Here is a 24,221-nt window from a genome sequence, read left to right on the forward strand (position 1 = left end):
ATCACCAACTCCCGGAGTACACTCAAACTCATGTCCACAGAGTCGGTGATGCCATCCAGCCATCTCATTCTCCGTCGTCCCCTTCTCCTCCCGCCCCCAACCTTTCCCAGCATCAGAGTCTTTTCCAGTGAGTCAACTCGTCTCATGAGGTGGCCAAAGTATTGGAGTTTCAGCTTTAGCATCAGTCCCTCCAATGAACATCCAGGATTGATCTCCTTTAGAATGGACTGGTTGGATCTCCTTGCAGTATAAGGGACTCTCAAGAGTCTTCTCCAACACCACAGTTCAAAAGCATCGATTCTTCGGCGATCAGCTTTCTTCACAGTCCAACTCTCACATCCATACATGACCACGGGAAAAACCATTGCCTTGACTAGACGGACCTTGGTCGGCAAAGTAATGTCTCTGCTTTTTAATATACTATCAAGGTTGGTCATAACTTTCCTTCCAAGGAGCAAGCGTCTTTTAATTTCATGGCTGCAATCAGCATCTGCAGTGATTTTGGAGCCCAAAAAAACAAAGTCTGACACTGTTTCCACTGTTTTTCCATCTATTTCCCATGAAGTGATGGGACCAGATGCCATGATCTTTGTTTTCTGAATGTTGAGCTTCAAGCCAACCTTTTCACTCTCCTCTTTCACTTTACGTCTATAAATAACTACAGTACTGTCAAAAATCTCTTACATGGACAATTCAGCAAATATTTACACCCATTTGGAGATGTTGCTTAATTTCAACAAGAAGGTATGCTATGGAGCGAGGTAAAACCAAAAGATTCACATTCTCTTCTCTTGGGAGTTTACCACCTGGTTCCGTGTTTTACGATAGGATACAACTGGCATTTTGAGCAGAACAATTTTCTGTGTGAGTATGGCTGAAACTGCACAACATCTAGCATCATAAGCCCCTGCTCACTAAATGCTAGTAGTAATTGTGATAATCGAAACTGTCCTTACACATTTCCAAATGCCACCATGGGAGGGACATACTCCCTATGTTAGTACACTTAAAACTCTAGCCATCCCCAAACATCTCAATCCTTAAGTACCAAATTAATGATTTCAATGAATTGGCTAATCACATCCTCTATATGCTGTAACTGTCCTTAAAATGTCTGACACAACTAATCAATGCACACAAAGCAAGATGAATAAGTTCTAGAGAGTTGCCATACAACACTGTACCAAAGTCAACAATACTGTATTGTATACTTAAAAAAATGTTAAGAGGGTAGATCTCACAGTAAATGTTTTTACAAAGAAAAAAAAAATCGACACAATAAAATGTGGTATGGGATGTTGTGTGTGTGTGTGCGTGCAGTGTTAATTTTAATCTACATCCAAGAAATGGTCAGCTTATCAAAATTGGGAATATAAACTTCAGAGGGGATTAGATAGCATTTGATCAAATACCAGTACTCAATCCTACTACTGCATGAACAGGGCTTCCCTGGTGGCTCAGATGGTAAAGAATTTGCCTGTAATGCGGGCAAGACCTGGGTTTGATCCCTGGATTGGGAAGATCCCCTGGAGGAGGGCATGGCAACCCACTCCAGAATTCTTGCCTAGAGAATTCCCATGGATAGAGGAGCCTGGAGGGCTTCAGTCCATGGGGTCGCAAAGAGTGAGACATGACTGAGCAACTATGCACAGCATAGCACAACAACCTCTATTAGAAAATGGTACTTATACATCATTCCATAATAGGACTTTAGTATTGCTGACTCTCTGTTGTTATCTGACCTTAATAACATAATCAACCTTTGCTGAGCGTTTACAATAATGCCAGTAACTTTTCCAGGCATTTAACATACAAGAATGCATTTAACTCCAACAAAAACTCTGAGGTAGATGCACAGAGAAGCAAAGTAAACTCGTTCTTTTTCAAAGATCAAAGTACTAAAAGATTAACTGAATCCTACTACTAAAATACTGTCTTACTTGCCATGAGTGAAATATTCATGCAAGTTGCTGTGGGGTACCTAAAATGTCAGATAATATGTGCTTCACTGAGCTTTACTAAACAGATTTAGTAAATGTTGTTTATATGTGACAGAATTCAGTCTGAGACTTGTTTTCTTTATGTGCTATAAACAAAGCTGGCTTTGGAGTGCACTAAACATGTTCACTGTTTTTTCTTTTACAGTACACTGTTCATTTTGTTAACAATGAATTATAATATTCTTATTTTTACATACCACGATATGAAACAAGCTCCTTATTTTGATTACATAAAACAAACATGTCATCTTCCAAAGTAATAAAATTGAGATACTGATCAAAAACCTAGAAACAAAAGAAAAGGTTTTCAAATCAATTTTATAATATTGAATATACATTTAGTCTGATTTAATCTACCAACGGTAAAATTAAAAAATTATAATTATATTCAATAACTAAAAATTATACCATTTTCTGATTGCCTAACTGGGCAAAAATGAGAAGTTAACGTTAAAAAACAATTAAGAAAACAAGACTAGGCAATAAATTTTCAAGGACAGTATCATTTTCAGAAAGTAGAATATATAAATTTTTTTAAATTGTGGTGGGGATAGGAATAGATATCAATTTTGAAGAGAAACAATTTTAACTTTTATATTCATTTTAATCACACTTTCCTAAGAAAGTCATAGTAACTGGTTTTACATTGTGATCTGTATTTACAGAAGTACAAATCAGGAGAAAAACTAAGAAAACTATTTGAGATGTGTTAAATATAGATAAATAAAAGACTGTACCTATTATTTCATGTAACACTAACAATAAATTTTAGAAAGAATAATAAGACATAAGCCTCAAGAACTAATCAGTAGTAGTAGTGGACTATCTAAGAATGAAAAGTCTGTTAAAGAATGGGAATTAAAAGCATGGTTCTTTAGTCTTTTATTTGCCCTACATCATTTTGCAGAATTTTCAGCTATACCTTGTCCAAATTCAAGAAAAAAAGGGCAAAACAGGGCTACCACAACAACAAAAAAAAACCCAAAACAAAACCAGGAGTACAACCAAGAATATATAGATTTATTTATAATTGAGCTGAACATGACAAAAAAATCACTATAATATAGAATTGCTGGCCTGTTGTGAATTTTTCTTTCTTGTAATATGCAACTCAGCCTCCTTGGATACTCTCTCCTAACTAAAAAAATATGTGAAGATAGTATGGTGACTATAGTGTGGCTCAGTGGTAAAGAATCTGCCTGCCAATGCAGGAGACACAGGTTCATTCCCTGGGTCGGAAGATCTCCTGGAGAAGGAAATGGCAATCCACTCCAGTATTCTTGCCTGGGAAATCCCACAGACCAAGGAGCCTCGTGGACAACAGTCCATGGCATTGCAAAGAGTTAGACACAACTTAGTGACTAAACAACAACAGCAGCACAGTGATTATAGATAAAACAGTGTCAAAATAGTCTAAGTTATAACAACACAACTGTCAAACTATTTCTAAGCTGAGCTAAAAAGATTAAACAAATTCCAGCATAAAACAAAAAATGATTCAGCCTTTTGTCTTTCAAATTAATCAATTAATAATTTCCTTTAGTTTGGTTTATTTTGCCTAGTTCAAGTTGAAGGTAATTTACATTATCAAAACTCTTTCTAGAGGTATTTTGAGTCTATTTCTTAGGTTGCTCTGATCTTTTGTAATGAGACACCTATGCTGATCTATAGGTTTCAGATTATTACTTAAGTTTACATTAACAAAATGTCAGCCAACCAAAATCTTACCTTGGCTACTTGTGTTACTGCACTAGCCGCTAATGCTGCATTTGCAATATCTTCCAGTTTACTTCTTGAAATAGCAGAAATAAAATTTAAATAATATGATTCATAGAGTTGATTTCGAAGATCCTATGAATACAATGAATACTTCATTCTTACAGGATAGTATAAAGGATGATGACAAATTAAAAATCTTTTAGATGCAATAAAGAGCAAGGTTTCTGAGGATAATATACATGTTCAAAAGATAGGCTATACAAAGGATAGGAAAAAAAAATCCCAGGAAAACAAATTTATGAAGAGGTGCTGGTTACTTGGTTACCAGACATAACTGAAACAAATTTTAATGATTAAAGTTACATTATCAATAAAATCCTATTCATTAAAATAGTGCACAAAACTGCTTTCACATAGCGTACCGATGTTTTTCCTAAAGGGTTTGCCTGGTGGCTCAGATGGTAAAGAATCTGCCGGTAATGCAGGAGACCTGGGTTCGGGATCCCTGGGTTGGGAATATTCTTTGGAGAAGGGAATGGCTACCTACTCCAGTATTCCTGCCTTGTTACATAGTTTAAATGCTTATTATATGTGGCAGACACTACCTTCTACTGTTCTAGTCATGTGATGATTGTACACAGAAATGTTATTATTCTAACGACCAATTCTACAAGTATTCCTTCATGATCATCCAAAAATAGCATCATTTATAGTTATGTCAATTCTGAAATCAAATTTACTTATCTTCTTAAACTCATATTTAAATAAGTTTATGGTTTCAAATCTAATATACTGTCAATTTTAACAGGCACCACTGTTTTCCATATCACTAAAGAAGAATTAATGCTGTCCATTAAAATTCTAAAACACACCATCAGTTTTAAGATACATATGATTTTTGAAAATGTTGAAATATGAAAAGCTAAGGGTCTGGTGCCTGTGTGTGGGAGGCAGCTGAGCAGAGCAGCATTTCAACAAAGACTGGAAGATTGGTTTAAAACTGAGAATTGAGAGAATAGATAAATAAGTAATTATATTGAGGATATTGGGAGCCGTGTTTCTTACTGTCAGAGAAAGAAATGATCAATTTGTAAAGGGAGAAAGGAAAAGCTAGAATGAATCCTGTACTTCTGAACTGAATTACGAAGGTGGTCTGTCTGTCTATCTAGAGAGAAAAGTAGGAAGATATAAAGCATTTAATATAGATACACATATATTTCTTAGCTCTTTCCATTGACAGGGCCTAAGAACTGTGACATCCTAGCAGCAATGAGTACCTAATGCTCAAACACCAATTTCTTTTTTTTTTTTAAGTTCTATCAGTTTATTGCTACCAACCCATCTCCCTCCCATCATGCATGTGTACTCAGTCATGTAACCCCATGGACTGCAGCCTGCCAGGCTCCTCTGTCTATGGACTTTTTCAGGCAAGAATACTGGAGTGGGTTGCCATTTCCTTCTTCAGGCAAATACCAATTTCTAAATACCATTTTCCACAAAAAGCAACCAAAAAATGGTCGATTCTTGGGCTGGGATAGAGAAGTATAAAATGAGACTGGTATATGTCAGAAAGTAAAGAAATGATCAAAGAATGATGGAGACATTTCAAAAGAAGTTGAATAACAAAGCAGTACACAAGCTCAATACATGAAAGTCAACTGGGTATCTACACACTTGCAATGAGCAATCCTAAAAATGAAATTAAGAAAACAATTCCAGGACTTCTTGGTTGTCTAGTAGTTAAGAATTCACCGTGTAATGCAGGGGATGTGGGTTCCAGCCCTGGTCGGGGAACTAAGATCCTACATGCTGCAGAGCAACTAAGCCTGAGTGCCACAATTACTCAAACCTGAGTTCTCTGCAGCCCACATGCCACAACTAGAGAGTCTGTGCATTGCAACAAAAGACCCCCATGATGCAACGAAGATCTTGCATGCCTCAACTAAGACCCGACACAGCCAAAGAAAGAAAATTCCATTCACAATAGTATTAAAAAATACAAAGGAATAAATTTAGTGAAAGAAGTGAACACTTACAATCTGCATACTACTAAGCATTATTAAAAGATCTCAGTAAATGCAAAGATACCCCATGCTCATAGATCAGAACATTTAATACTGTTAAGATGTCAATACTCTCCAAATGATCTACAGAGTCAGTGAGATCCCTATCAGAATCCAGGCTTGTTTCTTTATAGAAATTGACAAGCTAATCCTAAAATTACCATGAAAATTCAAAGGACCCAGAAAAGTCAAAGCAATCTTGAAAACAAAGTTGGAAGACTCAACATCCCAATTGCAAAACCTGCTACAAAGTAAGACTAATTAAAGACAGTGTGGTACTGGCATAAGGACAGACACAGAGATCAATGAAAAAGAACCAAGAGTCCAGAAATAAGTCAATTTATTTATGGTTAATTAATTTCTGACAAAGCTGCCAAGACTGTTCACTGGGGAAAGAATAATCTCTTGAAAAATGAAGCTGGGAGAACTGGGTAGTTACAGGCAAAAGAATGAAGATGGACAACTATCTTACAGTATATATAAAAACTAACTCAAGAAGTATCAAAGACTTAAATACAAAAGTCAAAACAATAAAAATCTTCGAAGAAAACAGTGACTTGGCAATTGTTTCTTAAATATGACACCATAGGACAAACAACTTAAGAACAAATAAACTTAAAATTAAGTTTAAAGCCAAAGTAAAACTTTTTTATGCTCCACAGGAAACTACGTGAAAGGAAAACCCACAGGATGGGAGAAAATATCTGCAAATAATATACTTGATAAAGGTCCAGAATTCAAAATATATAAAGTACTTTAACAACTCAATAATAAAAAATAACCCAATTAAAAACTGAATAAGGATCATGAATAGACATTTTTCTAAAGATATAAACTGCCAATAAACACATGTAAAGATGTTTAATATAAATCATCAGGGAAATGCAAATCAAAACCACAGTGAGATACCATTTTACACGCACCAGAATGGCTACAATCAAATGTCAAATAATAAAAATTGTTGGGAAGGGTCTGGAGAATCTGGAACCCTCAAACACTGCTGGATGGAATAAAAAGTGATGCAACCACTTTGGAAAAGTCTGGCAGTTCCTCAAAAGGTTAATTGTGGTGTTATCATTTGATGCAGCAGTTCCATTCCTAGGTGTTCATGGACACAGGAGAAATAAAAACATATGTCTACAAAGAAACTTGTACACAAATGTTTACAGAAGTATTACTTATAACAGCCACAAGGTGGAAGCAACCCAGATAATGGTTACAATCTGGTATATCCAAACAACTGAAAATTATTCGGCAATAAAAAGGAAAGAAGTACTGATACAACTACAGTATGGATGAACCTTGAAAACATTACACTAAGAGGAAGAAGCCAGATACAACAAACAATATACATGATTCTATTCGTAATATGTAGAATGGACAAATGTACAGAAAGAAATAGTACCTTAGGGTTGGGGGTTCAGGGTTTGGGGATGTAATAGCTAAGGTGATGAAAATGTTCAATAATAGATTATTCCTCTTAGTAATTTCCCATCCATAGAGCCCCTCACTCTGCCTATCGGCTATCAATCTCCAATTGTCTTTGCTGTATTTGGAGTTGAGCTTAGCTCTGCACTAATGCCAGAGGCTCAAATAAAATCTGTCTTGCTGTTTAAAAAAAAAAAAAAAAAAAACCTAATAGGGTGAATTGTATGGTATGTGAATTATATTTCAATAAAGCTGTTTTAAAACAAGGAAAGAGGAAAGGATTGATAAATTGTCCTTCTTCAAAAATTGGCATAACTGGGGTTTATGCAGGGTAAAAGAAAAGTGGGCATTATTAGCTATATAGGACACAAAATATGTGATCTTCACAAACAAACAGAAATTTGATTGAACAGTCAACAAGTAAAGAGCTTGTGACTTATTGCAGACACTATTAGGTACCTATCCAATATCTATTTCCCCTTCTTCCTTGCTAAAAGAAAAAAGATTTTATTTGGGGGTGGCAATACACTCATCTAAAGCTTAACTTTTGTGACCTCCCCTGATGTTAATTCTATGCAGTGAGACATAAACCAAAGTCTGGGAGTTTCTGGGAAAGCTTAGTTTTCTTGATCAAAATCAATAGTCAGAGCTATCATAGTCCATTTCTCCCTTCTTCTTGCCTATATCGCATAGATGTGATATCTAAAATGGCAGCTACCACCTTGTATATGTGAAACAACAACCAAGACAATGGAAAATGACAAACTAAAGATGATAGGTCAAAAAGACACCAGAGGCCTGAATCTTTGTCTAACAGAGCTGCTGTACCAACTTGGACCTCCTATTCTTAGAATTATATTCCTATTCTTATATTAAAGCTAATATAGTTAGGTATTCTGTTTTTTAAGGCAAGAGTTATTCTCAATAAATATAATGCTTAATCAGTCAAAAACTGTTAAATCTTTCAGTCTACAGGACGTTCAAAGATAGTCTCAAAATCAAAGTGGGAAATTGGGTAAGGAAATTTCTGATTTTTCACAATGGACATCTAAAAAATTAAAAAAAAAAAATTTCCACCTTCAAGAATCAAGAAAATAAGAACTCATGTTACCTGACACATTCTGTCAATATTTTCTTCAGTTGGCATTACAAAGTACACTGCGGGAACATCTGGAATAGGATCTCGATCAGAGTGCAAAAGCCTATAAGATGTAAAGAATATAAAATTTACTTTTTTCTTAGTCACTTACCTAAAAAGATAGCTAAAAACAGTACTTCTCAAACTAGAAGTTTACCAGTTCAAGGACAGTGACCCATACTCTACAAGTTCTCACTGCAATTAATCATTTAACGCAGATTTCTTCTTGTATCAATGTTAACATTATTTATTAGTAAGATCCTAATCTCAGTTTTAATTTCTTCTACTCCAATCACTTTACTTCTAATGCCTCTTACGGTCAGAGTCTCTTCTATCAATATTCTCTCTGAATGAGAACTAATGCACATTCAAAATCAGTTTTATTCCCATTTTTCATAGAAATATGGTAGAAGGAGCTAAGTGGGGGGAACTGTTATTCTCTAAAAGAGGGAAAACTGAAAGCTGGAACTGTCTTTAGAATCTTTAGAAGTGATGAAAAATTTAGCTATAAATAAAATCAAATATATTTTTTAAATGAAAGGTATATGAATGCTTCTTTAAATCTTTAAGACAATATATATCATTCTATTTATTGCTTCATGAGAATTCATAAGAGATCAACTAAGCATCTCATAGACTGTACAACTTGATAGTTTTTTCTTTTACAATTCAGGGAGTATAGTCATTCAAATATCCCAATAGCAAATGAATGAGAAAATGTCTTTATTCACTGCTGTAAGATTTTACCATGTTTATATCAGGAAAAAAGAGAAATATTCTATTCCCACAATATTCCAGTCATCCTTCCATAAGCAATATCCCATATACAACCTTCTACATATATCCTTTTATATATACAAGTATTTCAGTCATCCTTCTATGAAGAAAAGAGTGAAAGAGGTCCATGCTGCCAGCGAGTCCACATTCAGTAACTTCTTTCATATGTCTGGCTGCTGCTAACATCAAAAGGATTATAGTGTGCTGGCAGCCACTGGTTGCTGTCGCCTTACATTGACTGTCCAACTATCTAAAAGGCTACAAGACCTTCAGATACCTTTTCATGATCTGGAAACCTGTAATTATTGTTTTCTACAAATCAGCTTAAACCAACTTGCATATCACTTACAGTAACTGATGAAATATTCTCCAGCAAAAAAAGGAAGAACAGGGTGCACAGCAATTTACCAGAATAGCTATATATTAATAATCTTTTCATGTTCTTATGTCAATAGCAACATGTATGCAGCAAGAACACACAACTCTCAACTGGCAGACTATCTTGTTACTCTTTAAGAGTACTGAGGCTTCGCTTTTGTTAGTCACTGTTTCTGAGCCACTATGGTTCAGTAGACAAACAGTCCAGCACAAGTGGTCAAGCAATCTGTCCACAACTCTGCAATTAATTACCTATACAATTACGAGACAATCACTCAACCTCTACAAACTTTAATCTGTTCATTTGTAAAATAAAATAAAATAAAAATTCATTTGCTGCCTTAAACAGTAAGGCAGCAAAAATAACCAATGCTTAAAACACACCATCATTTTCAAGGATGGTGTAAAGCTTAACTTCGGTTCAGGTCAAACAATAGATGTTATGTACTTAACTTCAGTACAAGTCACCAATAATAGATGTGAATTTTAAGTCTGACATAAAAATGAAAGGAAAAATCTGTCAAATATTATATTTCATCAAACCTAAGGTGCTATCAATTTGACAGAAAAATGGTGCCCATTAAACTATCCCATGACATTAATAAGATAGACTCTAATTTCATAAATATTAAAAACTAAAACTATTTTTTAGAATCAATGTAACAGTCTATTAATTTACAACAAATATTTAATATAAAACTGGAGAATTTAAGAATTTAACCAGATTCTGATATGTTACTCATTAGAAATCTAAATCACATTCCCAATAAGAGCATGTTATAATTCAACATATTAGAACATCACAGAATGAATCCTAAAACACCAAAATGCAAATAGGTTACAACGCCATAAAATTGAACTCCTTCAGTACATAAAAGTATAAGTAGCTATTCAAGAATATAGTCCTCTCTAAATGTTCTATTAGGCTAAGTATGCAAAATAATGCAGTTTATTTCCTTTACCTGTCATATTGTAAGGAATATAATCAAATAAATTCAGTGGTTAAGAAGACAACATAGAAAGTCCCTTTGGAGATTGACTGTCATTATTTCCTAGTTACTTAAATTTTTCATATTAAAGATATACCAATTTAGATAGTCCTCTTTTAAAAAAGTGTATTTTTTTAATCCCTCACTGAAATAAATGAACTGTAGCTTTACTTGATAACTGCACTTATTTTACTTTCATATATGACCACTTTGACAGCCAAATAACATAGTAAGGCTAAGTATTAGTGTAACTACAAAGAATAATAAACAGAAAGCTCTACCTGTCATCAGACATCATAAAATTTTTACAACTGAATCATTGATCATCTCTGAAAGGGAGGAAAGTAAATCTAATTAGGAATTGGGGGTGATTCTTTGAAATTAAAAATATGTTTTCTATTTCTTTTACCTAAAATAATGTGACAACACAGATCAAGAGTAGGAACAGGTATAACTACAATTACAAACATTAAAAGTAAGTCCTATATATGACATAAACACGGGACCCATTTAGAGAGAGAAAATACAAGCTTGATCAAGCAAGGCTGATATTCCTGCTACTATTAATAATCACAATTATTGAAATGTCCTTATAAAAAGAGTATTTCAATTAAAGGAATAAAAAAATTTCAAAGCTGAAAGAGACCTTCAGACAACCAGTTCCTTTCCTTTACATAAGAGAGCAAACCAATCTGTAGGAAAAGACACAAAAGAGAAAATTTAAATTCTCAGACTGAGGATTATTTTTTTCCTTTGGAAATAAAAGGTTTAATAACACTATTTTCTTAATAAACACCCCTAGTAATTTGATTTCAGGGTGGCTAATATTTTTTAACAACGTATTTGAAAACAAATGCCATTTCTAGAAATATGTTAAAACTCACAGATGCAGAGTGATTCCCATGTCTCTCAGCTCCTTCACAGATAGCAAAGGGGAGATGATATCTTGGCCAAATCTGTCATAAATGAGCACCTAGTTAAAAACAAAAGAGTCACGTGTTTTTAAAACATAATTATCAAAGAACAGTCAATAGAGAACCCAATATTAAGATACTGTTGAAGTACATTTTATTTTGTTTTCCTTTCATTTTATTTTGTTGGGGAACTGTTCCCCAACCAGGGACTGAATCCGAGACCCCTGCAGTGGGAGCACAGAGTCTTAACCACTGGACTGCCAGGGAAGTCTGAGTACATTTTATTTTAATATACTGAATTCTTAATTTAATATTTTTCACAATTATTTACCAAAATGTCCACTTACTTTTAGAAGTGTTATTACTCTGGTTAAGGTAAATTAATATGCAAATTCTTCTTATATTTTTTCTAGGTTAAAAAACATACTTGAGACTATAACATACTAGACACTATAATAAGACATAGCTTATTATATCTTCAGCTATAATAAAGGACTTTGAACATACAGTAAACTCAAATACACTCCCCTATCCAGTTCACATATATCCTTTCTAAAAAGAGAGAAGTAAAAATCAGTCTTCCCTTGTGGTTCAGCTTGTAAAGAATCTGCATGTAATGCTGGAGACCTGGGTTTGATCCCTGGGTTGGGAAGATCCCCTGGAGAAGAAAGAGGCTACCCATTCTAGTATTCTGGTCTGGAGAATTCCATGGACTGTATTGTCCATGGGGTTGCAAAGAGTTGGACACAACTGAGCGACTATCACCTTCAAAAAGTAGTCACTCTCAAAACTAATGCTTAACAAGTTCAAAGACTATTATAAAAATCCTCCTGCTCTAGTTACAAAAGGTTGGATGTCGCAGAATTCAAATTCTTCTTTACACCTCAATACACCATATTATTAATCTTGTGGTAAGAGAAGTGATGGGTAGGGAAAGAATTTGACACAAATCCGAACCCCATAAATTCTCAAGTTATTTAATTCATATGCTCAATATAGGCACTAGAAATAATAAGTATTGCAAAGGGCAATAGGAAGATGATCGCAAATAAACAGGAAGGAAGAGGAAAATGAGGGAACCTGCTAAAGCTTAAACTGTAAATTCAATATAGATGATTTTAATCACCTTTATCAGCATTAACTCAAAGGATTTACAGGGACTCATAAAATTTTTCAAAACACTACAAACTGTAGCCAAGCTGATTTGTTCTTAATTCACAGAAAGAGAGAAGTATGAAGTGGCTTCAATCTAATAAAGTTTAAACCAAATCAACTGCATTATAATCTCTTTGAAGAAAAAGATGGAATTAACGGACACAAACTATTCATAGTATACATAAAACAGATACACAACAAGCATTTACCATATAACACAGGGAACTACATTCAATATCTTGTAATAACCTATAATGGAAAATAATTTGAAAGAAATCTCTGTATATAACAGAATCACTTTCCTGTACCCCTGAGATTAACACAATATTGCAATTCAACTGTGCTTCAATTAAAAAAAAAAAGATTCACATTAAGAAGCCATGTTAAATAAAAGCAAAATATTCATGCATTACAACTAAAATGTGTTCAGTTCAGTTCAGTCGCTCAGTCGTGTCTGACTCTCCGCGACCCCATGAATCACAGCACGCCAGGCCTCCCTGTCCATCACCAAATCCCGGAGTTCACTCAAACTCATGCCCATCAAGTTGGTGATGCCATCCAGCCATCTCATTCTCTGTCGTCCCCTTCTCCTCCCGCCCCCAACCTTTCCCAGCATCAGAGTCTTTTCCAGTGAGTCAACCCGTAGCATGAGGTGGCCAAAGTATTGCAGTTTCAGCTTTAACATCAGTCCTTCCAATGAGCACCCAGGATTGATCTCCTTTAGAATGGACTGGTTGGATCTCCTTGCAGTCCAAGGGACTCTCAAGAGTCTTCTCCAGCACCACAGTTCAAAAGCATCAATTCTTCGGAGATCAACTTTCTTCACAGTCCAACTCTCACATCCATACATGACCACGGGAAAAACCATAGCCTTGACTAGACGGACCTTGGTTGGCAAAGTAATGTCTCTGCTTTTTAATATACTATCAAGGTTGGTCATAACTGTCCTTCCAAGGAGTAAGCGTCTTTTAATTTCATGGCTGCAATCACCATCTGCAGTGATTTTGGAGCCCAAAAAAATGAAGTCTGACACTGTTTCCACTGTTTCCCCATCTATTTCCCATGAAGTGATGGGACCAGATGCCATGATCTTTGTCTTCTGAATGTTGAGCTTCAAGCCAACCTTTTCACTCTCCTCTTTCACTTTCATTAAGAGGCTTTTTAGTTCCTCTTCACTTTCTGCCATTAAGGGTACTGTCATCTGCATATCTGAGGTTATTGATATTTCTCCCAGCAATCTTGATTCCAGCTTGTGCTTCTTCCAGCCCAGCGTTCCTCATGATGTACTCTGCATATAAGTTAAATAAGCAAGGTGACAATATACAGCCTTGACATACTCCTTTTCCTATTTGGAACCAGTCTGTTGTTCCATGTACAGTTCTGACTGTGGCTTCCTGACCTGCATACAGGTTTCTCAAGAGGCAGGTCAGGTGGTCTGGTATTCCCATCTCTTTCAGAATGTTCCACAGTTTATTGTGATCCACACAGTCAAAGGCTTTGGCATAGTCAATGAAGCAGAAATAGATGTTTTTCTGAAACTCTCTTGCTTTCTCCATGATCCAGCGGATGTTGGCAATTTGATCTCTGGTGCCTCTGCCTTTTCTAAAACCTGCTTGAACATCTGGGAGTTCACATATTACTGAAGCCTAGCTTGGAGAATTTTGAGCATGACTTTACTAGCGTGTGAGATAAGTGCAATTGTGCGGTAGTTTGAGCATTCTTTGGCACTGCCTTTCTTTGGGATTGGAATGAAGACTGACCTTTTCCAATCCTGTGGCCACTGCTGAGTTTTCCAAATTTGCTGGCATATTGAGTGCAGCACTTTCACAGCATCATCTTTCCTGATTTGAAATAACTCAACTGGAATTCCATCACATCCACTAGCTTTGTTTGTAGTGATGCTTTCTAAGGCCCACTTGACTTCACATTCCAAGATACCTGGCTCTAGGTCAGTGATCACATTATCGTGACTATCTTCGTCGTGAAGATCTTTTTTGTACAGTTCTTCTGTGTATTCTTGCCACCTCTTCTTAATATCTTCTGCTTCTGTTAGGTCCATACCATTTCTGTCCTTTATCTAGCCCATCTTTGCATGAAATGTTCCCTTGGAATCTCTAATTTTCTTGAAGAGATCTCTTGTCTTTCCCATTCTGTTGTTTTCCTCTATTTCTTTGCATTGATCACGGAGGAAGGCTTTCTTATCTCTCCTTGCTATTCTTTGGAACTCTGCATTCAGATGCTTGTATTTTTTCCTTTTCTCCTTTGCTTTTCGCTTCTCTTCTTTTCACAGCTATTTGTAAGGCCTCCTCAGACAGCCATTTTGCTTTTTTGCATTTCTTTTCCATGGGGATGGTCTTGGTCCCTGTCTCCTGTACAATGTCACAAACCTCCGTCCAGAGTTCATCAGGCACTATGAGATCTAGTCCCTTAAATCTATTTCTCACTTCCACTGTATAATCATAAGGGATCTGATAAGTCATATCTGAATGGTCGAGTGGTTTTCCCTACTTTCTTCAATTTAAGTCTGAATTTGGCAATAAGGAGTTCATGATCTGAGCCACAGTCAGCTCCAGGTCTTGTTTTTGCTAACTGTATAGAGCTTCTCCATCTTTGGCTGCAAAGAATATGGTGACGTCCATGTGTAGAGTCTTCTCTTGTGTTGCTGGAAGAGGGTGTTTGCTATAACCAGTGCGTTCTCTTGACAAAACTCTATTAGCCTTTGCCCTGCTTCATTCCGTGCTCCAAGGCCAAATTTACCTCTTACTCCAGGTGTTTCTTGACTTCCTACTTTTGCATTCCAGTCCCCTATAATGAAAAGGACATCTTTTTTGGGTGCTCGTTCTAAAAGGTCTTGTAGGTCTTCATAGAACCGTTCAACTTCGGCTTCTTCAGCGTTACTGGTTGGGGCATAGGCCTGGATTACTGTAATGTTGAATGGTTTGCCTTGGAAACGAACAGAAATCATTCTGTTGTTTTTAAGATTGCATCCAAGTACTGCATTCAGACTCTTTTGTTGACCATGATGGCTACTCCATTTCTTCTAAGGGATTTTCCTGCCCACAGTAGTAGATATAATGGTCATCTGAGTTAAATTCACCCATTCCAGTCCATTTTAATTCACTGATTCCTAGAATGTCTATGTTCACTCTTGCCATCTCCTGTTTGACCACTTCCAATTTGCCTTGATTCATGGACCTAACATTCCAGGTTCCTATGCAATATTGCTCTTTACAGCACCGGACCTTGCTTCTATCACCAGTCATATCCACAACTGGGTATTGGTTTTGCTTTTGCTCCATTACTTCATTCCTTCTAGAGTTATTTCTCCACCGATCTCCAGTAGCATACTGGGCACCTACCAACCTGGGGAATTCCTCATTCAGTATCCTATCATTTTGCCCTTTGATACTGTTCATGGGGTTCTCAAGGCAAGTATACTGAAGTGGTTTGCCATTCCCTTCTCCAGTGGACCACGTTCGGCTGTGGTCCATGTGAACAGATCGACTCTTTGTATTAATAAGAAATCCCCTCCATCACCACCAATAAGGGCTGAGAGAAAGAATTGCCATTAAAATAAATCTCTTACCTTCCAAACTGGTTCTCCAGTGCTATTTTTAACATGAGGCACATTAAAATTCAACATACGCTTCAAAGCCACTGAAAATGAAAACAGTGTTATTAAATATTACCGATGTCTGTGATTTCACTTTCCTCCCACATTTATTACTTATTACCTCAAAACAAAATGCACAAATCACTCTGGAAAAACTGATTAATCAAATGACTTTGTAAGACAGTTTAATCAACAGCTAAAAGGCATGTGTCTAGATTTTCTAACATGCGGTAAGCATTTGTTTCCACATGAAAATGTGAAAAATGTTCAGGAAAAAGCCTTTTCCATGTCTCCTGATGATACCACACTACATTTTAAATAGATGTAAAAAAAAAAGTCCTGTCAATCATGAACATGCAGTGGCTTCAATAGATAAATTGGTGCTGTTGTCTGTTTATTGTGTGGCTAAAGGAATAGATTATGATCAGTATTGATGGGCTTCCCTAGTAGCTCAGCAGTAAAGAATCTGCCTGCCAATGCAGGAGACACGGGTCTGAACCTTGGTCCAGGAAGATGCCATATACAATGGAGCAACTAAGCTCATGCATCGTAACTACTGAGCCTGTGCTTTGAGACCTGGGGAACTGCCAACTATTGAGCTCATGTGCACCAAGTATTAAAGCTTGTGCACCCTAGGAGTCCGTGCTCTGTAACAAGAAAAGCCACCACAATGAGAAGGCCATGCACTGCAATGAAGAGCAACCCTCAATCTCTGCAACTAGAGAAAAGTCCATGCAGCAATGAAGACCCAGTACAGTCAAAAATACATACATAATTTTTTTAAAAGATCAGTATTGCTAGAAATAAAAATCATCTATATTTAATTGGTTCAAAACCTTCATACAGTAGTTCTATTTTTCAGCTGTCCTGGAGTGCATTCTATGGCAAATTTATCCAATCAGATCCACTAGTGAGACTTTCCTATAGACGTGGTAGGTAACTGATAAACCCTGATTAAAAAACACACATCTATAATCACAGAAGTTACGCTCTACATATTATAGCATTTTGTGGTTTTTATTGCTCTTCTGTTCATGATTTACAGCAGACTCCGTACTCTTGCCTGGAAAATCCCATAGATGGAGGAGCGTGGTAGCCTACAGTCCACGGGGTCGCGAAGAGTCAGACACGACTGAGCAACTTCACTTTCACTTTCATGCATTGGAGAAGAAAATGGCAACCCACTCCAGTATTCTTGCCTGGAGAATCCCAGGGACAGAGAAGCCTCGTGGGCTGCCGTCTATGGTGTTGCATAGAGTCAGACATGACTGACGCGACTTAGCAGCAGCAGCAGAAATGTTTTCTAAGAAAAATAAAAATCTTGCTATACTTTTATGTCCCCTTCATGGATCACAGCCTTGTTGTGTCGAAGGGGCTTGCATAATTCAGTGAATCTATGAGCCATGGGTAGCAGGGCTACCCAAGAGAGATGAGTTAATGTGGAGAGTTCTGCCAAACTGTGGTCCACCGGAGAAGAGAATGGCAAACCACTCCAGTATTCTTTCCGTGAAAACTCCATGAACAGTATGAAAAGGCAAAAAGATATGATGCCAAAAGATGAGTCCCCAAGGTTGGTAGGTGTCCAATATGCTACAGGGGAAGAGTTGAGAAATAGCTCCAAAAGAGTGAAGAGGCTAGGCCAAAGCAGAAATGACACTCAGTTGTGGATGTGTCTGGTGGTGAATGTAAAGTTTGATGCTGTAAAGAACAATATTGCATAGGAATCTGCAATGTTAGGTCCATGAATCAAGGCAAATTGGATGTGGTCAAGCAGGAGATGACAACAGTGAACTCTGACATCTTAGGAATCAGTGAACTATAAATGGATGGGAATGGCCAGATGACCATTTTATCTACTACTGTAGCCAAGAATCCCTAAGAAGACATTAAGTAGCCCTCAACAAAAGAGTTCGAAATGCAGTACTTGGGTGCAATCTAAAAAACGACAGAATGATCTCGGTTCGTTTCCAAGGCAAACCATTCAACATCACAGTAATCCAAGTTTATGCCCTAACCACTAAAATCAAAGAAGCTGAAGTAGAATGATTCTATGAAGACCTACAAGATCTTCTAAAAATAACATCAAAAAGAGATAACCTTTTCATCACAGGGGATTGGAATGCAAAAGTAGGAAGTCAAGAGATATCTGGAGTAACAGGCAAGTTTGGCCTTGGAGTACAAAATAAAGCAGGACAAAGGCAAAAAGTTTTGCCAAGAGAACACACTGGTCACAGAAAACACCCTCTTCCAACAACCCAAGAGACGACTCTACATACGGACATCACGAGATGTCAATACCAAAATCAGACTGAATTATATTCTTTGCAGCCAAAGAGGAGAAGCTCTATACTATAAGCAAAAACAAGACCTGGAGCTGTCTGTAGCTCAGATTATGAGTACCTTAACGCAAAATTCAGTCTTAAACTGAAGAAAGTAAGGAAAACCAGTAGGCCATTCAGGATCTAAATCAAACCCCTTATGATTACAGAATGAGGTGACAAATAGACTTAAAGGATTTCATCAGATAGAGTGCGTGAAGAACTATGGAATGAGGTTTGTAACACTGTACAGTAAGCAATGACCAAAACCATCCCCAAGAAAATGAAATGGAAGAAGCCAAAGTGGTTGTCTGTGGATGCCTTAGAAATAGTTTACAAAGAAGAGAGGCAAAAGACAGGGGAGAAAGAGAAAGATGCACTCAACTGAATGCAGAGTTCCAGAGAAGAGCAAGGAGATAAGAAGGACTTCTTAAATGAACAGTGCAAAGAAGTAGAGGAAAACAACAAAATGGGAAAAACTTAAGATCTTTTTAAGAAAACTGAAAATATCAGGGAACATTTCATGCAAAGATGGGCACAATAAAGGACAGAAACTGTAAGGGCCTAAAGCAGCAGAAGAGATGGCAAGAACACACAGAAGAACTACACAAAAAAGATCTTCATGACCCAGATAGCCATGATGGTGTGGTCACTCACTGAGAGCCAGACATCCTGAAATGTGAAGTCAAGTGGGCCTCAGGAGGCATTACTATGAACAAAATTAGTGGAGGTGATGGAATTCCAACTGAGCTATTTCAAATCCTAAAAGATGATATCAAAGTGCTGCACTCAATATGTTAGCAAATTTGGAAAACTCAGCAGTGGCCAAAGGACTGGAAAAGGTCAGTTTTTGTTCTAATCCCAAAGAATGCCAATGCCAAAAAATGTTCAAACTACCGCACAATTGCACTCATTTCATATGCTAGCAAGGTCATGCTCAAAATCCTTCAAGCTAGGTTTCAATAGCATGTGAACTGAGAACTTCCAGATGTACAAGCTGGATTTAGAAAAGGCAGAGGAACCAGAGATCAAATTGCCAGCATCCACTGGATCACAGAAAAAGCAGAATTCCAGAAAAACATTTACTTCTGCTTCATGGACTATGCTAAAGCCTTTGACTGTGTGGATCACAACAAACTAGAAAATTCTTAAAGAGATGGGAGTGCCAGACCACCTTACCTGTGTCCTGAGAAACCTGTACGCAGGTCAAAAAGCAATAGCTTAAAAGGGACATGGAACAATGGACTGGTTCCAATTGGGAAAGGACTACGTCAAGGCTGTATATAGTCACCCTGCTTATTTAACTTATATGCAGAGTACATCATACGAAATGCTGGGCTAGATGAAGCTCAAACTGGAATCAAGGTTGCCAGGACAAATATCAATAACCTCAGATAAGCAGATGACACCACACTAATGGTAGAAAGCGAAGAGGAACTAAAGAGCCTCTTGATGATGGTGACGGAGGAGAATGGAAAAGTTGGCTTAAAACTCAACATTCAAAAAACTAAGATCATGGTATCCAGTCCCATCACTTCATGGCAAACAGAAGGGGAAAAAAGTGGAAGCAGTGACAGATTTTCTTTTCTTCAGCTCCCAAATCACTAAGGATGGTGACTGCAGCCATGAAATTCAAAGACGCTTGCTGCTTGGAAGGAAAGATATGACAAATCTAGCGTATTAAAAAGCAGAGATATCCCTTTGCTGACAAAGATCCATCTAGTCAAAGCTATGGTTTTTCCACTAGTCATGTACAGATATGAGAGCTGTACCATAAAGAAGGCTGAGTGATGAAGAACTGATGTTTTCAAATTGTGGTCCTGGAGAAGACTCTTGAGAGTCCCTTGAACAGCAAGGAGATGAAACCAGTCAATCCTAAAGGAAATCCACCCTAAATATTCACTGGAAGGACTGATGCTGAAGCTCTAATACTTTGGCCACCTGATGCGAAGAACCGACTCACTAGAAAAGACCCTGATGCTGGAAAGATTGAGGTGGTTGGACAGAACCACCAACTCAATGGACATGAGTTTGAGCAAACTCCAGGAGATAATGAAGGCCAGGGAAGTCTGATGTGCTGCAGTCCATGGGGTTGCAAAGAGTCGGACATGACTTAGCAACGGAACAACAACAACAATACTTTCATATGAAACTGAGATTGCCAAATATTCAAGGAAGGGTAGCTTATTAAATTTTTAAACGACTGGGAACCCTAAAATCTACCTGGCTGATTTTTAAAAAGCATATGAATCAGGTTTTATTAATACAGGATAATCTACAACCTAAACACCCACCAGAGGAATTTATAATACTCAAATCACCTGGGTATCAATTTACACCATCTTCACTCACTAGAAAAACTTCTACTAAATGCTTATTTCTGGAGGCAGGTAAAATAAGAGAGGAGACTGCACTTCAGTGATAAATATATTTATATGTACAGAGATATAGAGATGACTTTTTGGTAAAATGCTTGAACCTAATATCCAGACAATAATACACACTGCCAATAATTTGGACCTACTTCAGAAGCTCACAGGTGTTAGAATATTTCACCTTCTTAACAGAGGACTACTAGGAAGATTCACAGCCTGGGTTACATAGGAGTTTCAGGTGCACGGTGTTCTCCAGAAGAAGGCCTTCACTAAAGGAAAGAAGCCCTGCTGTTGCTGCTAAGTCACGTCAGTCATGTCCGACTCTGTGTGACCCCATAGACAGCAGCCCACCAGACTCCCGTCCCTCGGATTCTGCAGGCTAGTCAGCAGATATTCCCACATTTGCCTTCTCACCTCCATCTTGGTGAATTTCCCCAATTGTAAGCCTTGGGTAACTTGTTAACAGGGATTCTGGCACCATGGATTTGTTAATAAAGTAAATAGTCTGTGCTCAAGAATATATAAGAATATATTTTGGGCTTCCCTGGTGGCAAAGAATCTGCCCGCCAATGCAGGAAATGTGGGTTTGATCCCTGAGTTAGGAAGAATCCCTGGAGGAGGAAATGGCAACCCATTCCAGTATTCTTGACTGGGAAAGCCCATGGACAGAGGAGCCTGGTGGGCTACAGTACGTGAGGGTCACAGAAGAGTCAGACACACCTTAGCGACTAAACAACAACAATTTTACTTTCATTAGTCATTCTCTAAAGGCTTAAATTCATTGCTTTTAACTGAAATGACCAAACTTACTATCTGCAGTCCTAGACTTCGCTAATACAGCTTCATCCTTACCTGGAATGTAGTCTTCGTTCACTATACATTCAACTACACTTACTATTCACTCAACAAATGTTTAGTGAGTGTTTACCATCTGCCAGACATTGCTCCAGCTGTTGGCACTAAACAAAACATTCAGTCAAAATTACTTCTCATTAAGCAGCTTCCATTCTAGTTGGGGGGAGAAAGATAGCAAGTAAAACGTGATATGTGAGATTACGATAAATGCTATGGAGAAAAACAAAGACGACAGGTAAAAGAGATGGTTGTGGTGTAGTTTAGTCAGGAGCGGCCTCCTGAGAAGCAACATCTGAGGAAAATCCCAAAGGAGGTGAGGAAGTGAGCCATACAGATCTCTCTGAAGGTAATACTCCAGAAAAAAGGAAAGGCTCTGAAGTGCATTCTGGTGTGTTTAAGGAACGGAGAGACTAATAGCAAGTGAGTCAGAAAGCTGAGTGGAGAGCATATCATATAGGGCTTTGTAGACCACCTGTGGCTTTTACCATGATGGAAATGAGAAGCTGCTAGAGTTGTTGCTGCTGTTTAATCACCAAATCACATCTGACTCTTTTGCGACCACATGGACTGTAGCCCGCCAGTCTCCTCTGTCCATGGGGTTTCCCAGGCAATAATACTGGAGTGGGTTGCTATTTCCTTCTGCCGGGGATCTTGCCCACCCAGGGACTGAACTGGGCAGGTGGATTCTTCACTTCTGAGCCACCTGGGAAGCCCCAGGCTGCAAGAGGATTTTGAGCAAGTATGTGACATGATCACTCCTGGTAATGTGGGGAAAAAAATGAAGGTGAACAGGAATGTAAGAACTCATTATGCAGTGTCAGTAGCAGATTAAAATTTATTACTAATTGTTTCTTTGAATTTCAAAGGAAGGAATCAAGTACAGCCAAAATCCTTTCTGTAGGCCATATTAATTGTAACCAGTTATATTCCTACTCAGATTTATATGCAGAAGAACTTAACTACAAGAGACACAACTTTCAACTTGAAAATTCTTGATGGCTTATTTCTGTTAGCTCCTCAGAATTAATGGTTTACCAACTATCAAGACAATTAGTGAACAGGTATAAACTATTAGTTTGTATCTAACAGGTGTAAATCAAGTTGTCAACAAAGTTTCGAAAAAATATGACAAAACTAACATTATCTAAGGTGGAAAAAAAATGCAGAAGCAGTATGTATTATTTTTTTACTCTTACTTTCACGGTATAAATGGAAAGTATATAAGCATGTTCTATTAAACATGAAACTAATAACGCACTGTTTAAAAACACCAGTCTACCAAGTAATAGGAAAGGTATTCATTCGTTTTGCCATTCTTACATCCCATTCCAGCATGCTAAGGGCGGAAATCATTATCACTAGTCATCTCTCTTCAGATTAGTTCACAGGAGAGAAATGGCAGAATGTAATCTGCTCTGGAAAGAATATCTAAATTTTGTAATTGTAGTGGAAGTGCCGAAAGATGAAACTCTCAACATTAAAATGAGAGAGAACCGAACCACGCACAGAAACAAACGCTAAGACCTCATAGATGGCAACAGAGGGCGGGAAATGCCAGCTGCCAGATCTTGTCTCCACGGCTTTCTGAGACCCAGTAGGAAAGACACAAGAGCAGGACCGGAGCAACCCGCTCACCACTAAAGCCCCTTCTCCAGCACCACATCAGAGGGCCGACTCCTCAAGCTAATGGAATCTCTTCCCTAAAAACTCAAAAGGGGAGGGGCTTTCGATGCCCTGAGAACTGGATTAAACTCTGAGGTCCGTTTTCGAGCTGCACGCAACGCGACCGAGTGAGGGCGATAAGCAGAGGAAGATGTCCTCATGGCAAGCACAAAACCGCAGAGAAGGGCCTAAGCTGGTACCTGTTTGTCTCTCTCGGATACTGGCTGCTGCTGCGGCGGCCGCCATCTTGGCTCCCACCATCCACTGCCTGGCTGGCGAGCCCAGCCTGACGATGACGTGGCCGGTACGACCGCTCCGGAAGCAAAATCCAGACGGGAGGGGCCACAAGAGGCCGGCTCCGCCTCCTCCACGGTGACCGTCGCTTCCCCCCACCCGCCGGCCCGGCCCGCCCTGTGCCCTCAGCTCTCTCCAACGACCCGACAGAATGACACCCGAATACCTCATGGTGTTTACTTTACAGTGGCGGGACAGGAGGGATTTTAAACCTATCAAGCCCCAACTTCTGAAAGGGTATCTGCTTTACATTGCGCTGATAGAGCAGGAGCGTGTTGTAGTGCTAAAAACCTAATTAAAGGCAGGACTGTTAGTTTGGTCGTCTACAGATATCTTCCGTTGTTTGGCTCAGTCGTTGTCCGACTCTTTTGCGCCCGCCAGGCTCCTCAGTTCATGGGATTCTCCGGGGAGATTACTGGACTGGGTTGCCATTTCTTCCTCCAGGGGATCTTCCCCACTCAGGATCGAACCCGCGACTCCGAATCTTCTGCTTTACATGCGGTTTCTTTATAGTTCAACCATCGGGGAAGGCCCTTCAGATCT

General features: G+C 38.1%; 1 protein-coding gene across 1 annotated transcript in view; it reads right to left on the bottom strand.

Annotated features, from left to right (window-relative positions):
• Positions 1-23,702, bottom strand: part of SCFD1 (sec1 family domain containing 1) — a 124,982-nt gene extending 101,280 nt beyond the window's left edge. Inside the window, exons 1-6 of the mRNA XM_055418191.2 lie at positions 23,585-23,702; positions 16,148-16,218; positions 11,377-11,465; positions 8,322-8,412; positions 3,729-3,851; positions 2,198-2,285 (exon numbers count right to left, since the gene is read on the bottom strand). Of these exons, the coding sequence (XP_055274166.1) occupies positions 2,198-2,285; positions 3,729-3,851; positions 8,322-8,412; positions 11,377-11,465; positions 16,148-16,218; positions 23,585-23,645 (523 nt within the window). The 5' untranslated portion in view covers positions 23,646-23,702. The remainder of the gene's footprint in view (positions 1-2,197; positions 2,286-3,728; positions 3,852-8,321; positions 8,413-11,376; positions 11,466-16,147; positions 16,219-23,584) is intronic.
• Between the last annotated feature and the right edge of the window lie 519 nt (positions 23,703-24,221).

Source organism: Moschus berezovskii, chromosome 21 (assembly GCF_049115385.1).
Source record: "Moschus berezovskii isolate FMDL1 chromosome 21, NW_MosBer_1.0, whole genome shotgun sequence".
In the NCBI taxonomy this organism is placed as follows: domain Eukaryota; kingdom Metazoa; phylum Chordata; class Mammalia; order Artiodactyla; family Moschidae; genus Moschus; species Moschus berezovskii.